Raw genomic sequence first — 7,378 nt, forward strand, 5'->3', positions numbered from 1 at the left:
CTCTTAGCAGGCCTTGTATTGAACTGTACTTTACTGTGCTTTTTTTTGCAAACTGCTAATAAAGTATTCAATCAACCAATCAAAACTCTAACCCAGGGGTCTTCAACAGGGGGTCCGGGACCCCTAGGGGGTCCTCAGAGCTACTACAGGGCGTCCGCCAAATCTTTGTGTGATATTTCTTTTTTTTTTTACATTAACCACTTGAACCCTATCATCCCTTTTCTGAGGATAACTTTAGCCAAAAATAGCAGATCTACAAGCTCTCAACGCCTCGCAGCAAGAGGCTATAGGTGTAGAGGAAAAAAAAGAGCAGACTAAGTTAAAAAAACGTATCTCATATGAAACACAATTTTATACAATATAGAGTAGGGGTCCCTGCTTCATCTCCTGAAAACGTTGAAGACCCCTGCTCTAACCGCATTCACCCAAATAATGATTATTTTCTATCCATTACAAACCACATGAAGCGTTGAATTCATGGAGAAATTGTGTTTTTTGTCGCATTCCTATGCCAATAATTTGATAACCGGCGGAGACTCCTACCGATTGATGACCTGGTCATGAAATTATTAGTGTTGGAATGCGACAAAAAACGGGGAGAGATTTAAAGGGTCTACACCATGAATTTAAAAAATAATAATAATATTTAATATCATATTGTTTATGTCCCTCAAACGTTTTTCAAAAGGTTTGAGCCTAAATCAAGCCTCAGATATACTCATTCCAACTAACTTCTCTCTGGCTTATAAAGCACTTTCACCTGCAATACCACATTGTCCTGTTTGGCACGGGGCGCTAATGAGCCAGTTTGTATGCATGTTATCTCCTGGTTCTGTGTGGAAAAAGTAAAAAAAAAAAATAAGAACAAAATAAGAAAAATATATTAAAAACATTTTTTTTTTATTCTTTATTTTGTTTTGGTTGGAACTGAAAAACGGGAGGAATTGTTCCCTGACAACAAATCTGACGGACTGTTTTCAGACCAATTTACATAAAAACCACAGATAGCCTATGAAAGCCTGCATGCTCGAAGTCGGGTATTTTTTGGAACAGAAGAGAGGTGGGGGAGACCAAAAACACACAAAAATGAAGAAAAAGTTAAAATTCATGGTGTTGACCCTTTAAAGAGTAAGTCAGGCCTTCCTTCGTTATCTTGGCACGCTTCCAAACCACCTTATGTTTCAAAAAGCAGGTACAGCTTGAGCTGGAGCTGAGGGGGCGTCGGTCTGGGGACAGGAACTCACTGCAGAAACTTCTTCTAAATGTGTTTAATGAGCCACGATAATCTGGAGGAAAAGAAAGTGAGAGCCAGCGCTTACAGTGTGTGTGTGTGTGTGTGTGTGTGTGTGTGTGTGTGTGTGTGTGTGTGTGTGTGTGTGTGTGTGTGTGTGTGTGTGTGTGTGTGTGTGTGTGTGTGTGTGTGTGTGTGTGTGTTGTATTGTACTTGTGAGGGTCAAATGTCCCCACAAGAGTAGAATTTGAGAAATAGACATTGTGGGGTCAGATAATTAGCCGGGTCAGATAAATACTTGTTTCATGATTGAAAAATTAATTTTAGAGTTACGTTTTTTTTACAATTACAGTAGGAGAAGATTCAGGAAGATTGGGATTATTAGGCATTTAACAGTTAGGTTCAGGGGGTTTGGATTATTGCGAACGCAGCGGAAGCTCCACTTGCGCCTCCGCGCAAGTGGAGCTTACTATGAAACCGTGCTCCGGTTGTGTGTGTCTCTGTGTCTCTGTCTGTGTGCAGTATGTGTGCACTGCCTGTGTGCAGCCAAGTAAATGTCCAATATAGACATACCATACATCAAATGAAAGGTCTTTGAAAACTGAACACACCTGTCAAGGTTGCGTTTAAGACCGCCCCTTCCCCCGGAAGCCACGCCCCGGAGAAGGCTCCTAAAAACTCCCCATTCAAACCCCATGTTAAATGAAAAGTGCCGGAATCGCTCCCAAACTTTTTCTACCCTCCCTAAGTGGGGGTCTAAGAACAAATACTTCGGCCTCGGATTTTGGCTCCGCCCCCCGGAAGTGGGTGGAACAGGCACTTCAAACACTTTGTTGAATTGTCCAAAAACATTCAAAACATTTTTTTTGTGAATTTGTATTTTTCTAAGATGCTCCTTTTAACGCAGATTTTTTTGGTATTTATTTTTTATTGGTTACTTTTTTTAAATATTTGTTTTTCATTATTATTATTATTACTTTTTTTGCATTCGCTTCCCGCGTTCGCGCGTCTTACTTGTAATAGTACTTTATGGCGTCAAAGCGCTGGGTCACTGGTACAGTGGCAATGACTCAACAGCAGTTGTGGTTTGGTGCTGTAATGAGTTTATTGTGTGTGAGAAGTCACATGATGAAACTTGATTTAATCATTAGCTAATGCAACAGATGTCATAATCTCCCTGTATGATATCATTTATAGTAGGAGTTAAAGCATGTACTCGTGGACGCCTATATTTTACTTATTATTTATCACACCGGTTGGACTTATTTTTCATCATGTTTTCTTTCTGATAGATGCTTCACCAACATTGACATGTTTATGTCGTTGTTCCTGCCATTTTATTTGGCAGGCTTGCCTTTCCTGCTGACTTCATACCTAAAGTTTTGCCATATTTCACATTTCATACCTTCACATGCCAAATCCAAGTGTTAATTTAAATCCCAGTGTAAAAATCTACCAATAGGAGTGTAACTGATTGGACAAATTCTTAAAAGCACCTTTTTTTGTCTGTTGACTTCCAAAACTCTCTTTAAGACGTGTCACATGACATGTCTCTCTCCTGTCTCTCTCCTGTCTTTCTGTGATGTCTTTATATCCGCTGAAAAGCTCTCTACCTGACACTGCGTGTAGAAATGTCCTTGAACAAGACACGCTGAGCGGGCATGCAGCAGCAGGTGACTTGCACTGCTGCCTCCGCCCTCAGTGGATGAAAGAGTGACAATGATTGAACTTTGTAACTATTTTATGGTGTTGTAAAGGCTCTGCCCCTTGTGAGACTCATCTGACATAAAACAGGAAACAGAGAGGTTGTTAATCTTACTCCACTCAGAACATGCTCACACACAGAGAGACGGGCAATAAGATTCACCTTCAGATCAAACACATCTTCCAGTGAGGAGGACAGACTGTGTTTCCACATCATCTACAGGAGGGAATACTGACCCAGACCACTGGAACCTGCTGCTGACTCTGTCAGCTGAATGGACTTTAACAACAACCACGATTCACAGTGAAAGTAAACTTCAGGGAACATTCTAGAGGAGGAAGTGTTACCACTTCCTGTATTGAGCAGAGTGTTTGTAGCATCACTCAGAGTCAAAATGGCTTCCACGTCGTCTCTTCCAGAAGAGGATTTTTCCTGTCCTGTGTGTCATGACATCTTTAAAGATCCTGTTCTTCTGCTATGTAGCCACAGCTTCTGTAAAGCTTGTCTGCAGGAATGGTGGAGACAGAAGGAAATAAAGGAATGTCCAGTTTGTAAGAAGAGACATTCAATGGATCCACCCGGTAACCTGGCTCTGAAGAACCTGTGTGAGGCCTTCATACAGGAGAGACAGAGAGCTTCATCAGGGTCTGAGGATCTCTGCAGTCAGCATGCTGAGAAACTCAAACTGTTCTGTCTGGAATGTCAACAGCCAGTGTGTGTTGTGTGTCGAGATTCTAAAAAACACACCAACCACAGTTTCAGACCCATCGATGAAGCTGCTTTGGATCACAAGGAGGAAGTCCAGAAATCACTGAAGCCTTTACAGGAGAAACTGAAGGTCTTTTTTGAAGTTAAAACAAACTGTGACCAAACAGCGAAACACATTAAGGTCCAGGCCCAGAACACAGAAAGGCAGATGAAGGACCAGTTTAAGAAGATTCATCAGTTTCTACAAGAGGAAGAGGAGGCCAGCATCACTGCGCTGAGGGATGAAGAGCAGCAGAAGAGTCAGATGATGAAGGAGAAGATTGAGGGTCTGAACAGAGACATATTAACCCTTTCAAACAACATCAGAGCCATAGAGGAGGAGCTGAGAGCTGAACACATCTCATTCCTGCAGAACTACAAGACCACAATGGAAAGAGTCCAGTTCACATTGCAGGACCCACAGCTGGTCTCAGAACCACTGATAGACGTGGCCAAACACCTGGGCAACCTGACCTTCAGAGTCTGGAACAAGATGAAGGACATTGTCTCCTACACTCCTGTCATTCTGGACCCCAACACTGCCCATCCAGAATACACCCTGTCTGATGATCTGACCAGTGTGACACATGGAGAAAGACAGCAGCTTCCTGACAACCCAGAGAGGTTTGACCAGTATGGCCATGTCCTGGGTTCTGAGGGCTTTAACTCAGGGACTCACAGCTGGGATGTTGAGGTTGGAGACAATGCAGACTGGGTGCTGGGTGTGTTAGCAGAGTCTTACCCGAGAAAGGGAGTCAATACTGCCGGATGGGGTCAATACTGGGCAATATGGTTAGAGGAAGGTAAATACGGTAAGTCCTCACCAGGGTCAGTCACTTATCTCTCATTGCAGCAGAATCCTCATAGGATCAGAGTCCAGCTGGACTGGAATGAAGGAAAGCTGTCATTCTCTGATCCTGATACTAACACACACATACACACCTTCACACATACTTTCACTGACACACTCTTTCCATACTTTTACAATTTTGATAAAACTGTCCCTCTGAAGATGTTACCAGGGAAGATCAGTGTAACTGTGGATAGTTAGACATCATGATGATGTCTTTAAAGGGGAACATTACTAGTAGTATAGTATCTATATTGTTGCTGTCGGGCAGAAACCGCTTATATTTTAACGCTGTGTTTTTTTGTAAATTAACGGCCTACGTGATCACACTACAGCGTCACACAAAAGCATCAAAAGTAGCAGATCTACGTGCTCGAAACACGGCGCAAAGCAACACGTTTTGAGCTTGTAAATCTGCTACTTGTAGATCTGCTACTTTTGCTATTTTTGATTTTGAATCCTGAAAAGTAACAGTTTTGGACATATGAGGTTTCCACCCAACAGAGACGATAGAATAGTGTTGTGGTCTATGTAATGGATGACAATCTACACAAGTGTCTAAAGTAACACTCTGATCTGTGATGTCATCAAAAATGTTCATAAGGATGGGATGATTTAGTTGTTATGAATAACATCTACTGTTTTTTTTGTTAATAATCAATAATAATGGCCCAGATTGCTGGCCTAGCGGTCCGGGTAGCTAGGCTCCAATGTAGCCTCACAGTGCATCACGAGTTCGAGTCCCGATTCCGACAATCTTTGCTGCATGTCTCTCCCCATCTCTCTCTCCATGTTTCCTGTCTGTCTCTACTGTAACTATAACTAAAGGCCAAAAATATCTTAAAAAACAAACAAACTATCAATTATCAATAATAATAGTAATGCTAAAATGTATGTAATGTGTATAATTGTAATGTTAATGATTGTTAGTTAGTGATGGTTATTATTATATTTAAGGTTCAGAGTGTACATTAAATTATCAAAATAATAATAAATATAGCTGCAAAGTGGCAATTTGGGGTTTCAAGCCAACATGGACTGCAAGCGATCTAGTCCTTTGACAGTTTCTGAAAACTGTATATAATTAACAGGTTGCATGACAACCGGACATACTGTACGGTCATTCATGTACGGCTAAATGTGTGCCAGGGCATGACCTTTAGCAATACCATCACCCCTACTGTTAGTTTATGGGGACATGTTTCAACAGCTTCATTAGACATATCCATCTAGTTTGTTGATGTTTGGACAAACTGTCATCTATTTATGGCCAACTTTGCACCAGGCCAATGCACGTGGTTGGAACTGGTGGTCGAATCTGATTGGCCAAATGTTGCCTATAGTCGACTGGTAGTCGAATCATGCATTTTTGTTGATTGGATTCGACTGAGAGATTGGCAGTCGAATCGGACTCCCTCGAGCGATTAGTCGACTATTCATCTAATGGAGGTCAGGCCTACTATGATGTATCAGACTAATGTACCAAAACTGTACTTTGTTTTCTATTCTTTTCATGTATTGTACAAATAGCAAAACACAAACATTTGGTTAAAAACTTCGATCCTACTTAAGAAAATGACTGATTAACATAATCTGATATCCTGCAGTAGAAAAGAATGTAAAGAATGATATGGTGTTTATGATGTGTAATGTGACCGCATTCATAATTAAAGTCTGAATTTAAAACAAATGTTCTGAAGTCATGGTTGTTTTTACAGTGAGCTACAGTAGTGGATTTTCATGATTCATGACTGCATGTGATTCTAGTATGACATATAATGATATATAATGATGACTCAGTGATACTAAGCACAGATCTACAAGCACACAGTGCGTTGCACACAGGACTGGCTGCATGTGAGCTTGTAGATCGGCTATCTTTGGTTGCGCAACACCGGCGTGCAACTAAACTTATCTCAGTCTTTAGGGCAGGGGTCTTCAACGTTTTCAGCCCAAGGACCCCCTAGCTGAGAGAGAGATGAAGTAGGGCCAGGGACCTCCTCTATATTGTATAAAATTGTGTTTCAGATTCAACTTACGTGGTCTGCCATTTTCCCCTCTACACCTATACCTCTTTGCCAAAAATAGCTATTTTTGGCCGAAGTTCTCCTCAGAAAAGGGATGCTAGGGTTCAAGTGGTTAAGGTAAAAAAATAAATCATATCGCATAAAGATTTGGCGGACCCTCTGTAGTAACCCTGAGGACCCCCTAGGGGTCCCGGACCCCCTGTTGAAGACCCCTGCTTTAGAGATTAAAAATAGTCCTCTAATAGAAAATTACGTCCTCACAAGTATAGTAATAAAAACATGTGTGTGTGTGCGTGTGCGTGTGCGTGTGCGTGTGTGCGTGTGTGTATTCTCTTTCAGGTGGCTAATTCACCTTGTCTATGTTAGTGCAGCCTGTTTCGGTGTGACAGGATTTGTGCTGGCAGTGAAACCCGACACCCTCCCCCTGAGACAGAAAAAAAAGCCTTTTCCCAAAACTCCAGGGCTGATTTCTTTACGAGGTGCAGTGTCACGCTAGGTGGGCCCGCACACGCACACACACACACACACACACACACACACACACACACACACACACACACACACACACACACACACACACACACACACACACACACACAGGGGAGTCTGCACAAACCTGACATTGAACATGCAGAGCGAGCCCCTCTGCCACTTAAAACGTTCTCCCAGCAATTATACTATGATATGTTTTCTATAAAGAGAGGAAGCTGTGGCTTATATTATAATACCACTGATGTAAATCACACACAAGAGAAAGGATATACTGGAATGAGGGGGGAAGGGGGAGGGAGAGAGAGCAAGAGAGAGACATAGAGACA

General features: G+C 41.9%; 1 protein-coding gene across 1 annotated transcript; it reads left to right on the forward strand.

Moving 5' to 3' along the window:
- Nucleotides 1-3,330: 3,330 nt before the first annotated feature.
- LOC311063043 (nuclear factor 7, ovary-like) lies at nucleotides 3,331-4,734 on the forward strand (the record flags this gene model as incomplete). Its single annotated transcript, XM_084082258.1, has 1 exon — nucleotides 3,331-4,734. One exon carries the CDS (start codon nucleotides 3,331-3,333, stop codon nucleotides 4,732-4,734), a length of 1,404 nt encoding a protein of 467 aa, XP_083938384.1.
- Between the last annotated feature and the right edge of the window lie 2,644 nt (nucleotides 4,735-7,378).

This window comes from Gymnoscopelus microlampas (genome assembly GCF_963454915.1).
Source record: "Gymnoscopelus microlampas genome assembly, chromosome: 16".
NCBI classification, from domain to species: Eukaryota; Metazoa; Chordata; class Actinopteri; order Myctophiformes; family Myctophidae; genus Gymnoscopelus; species Gymnoscopelus microlampas.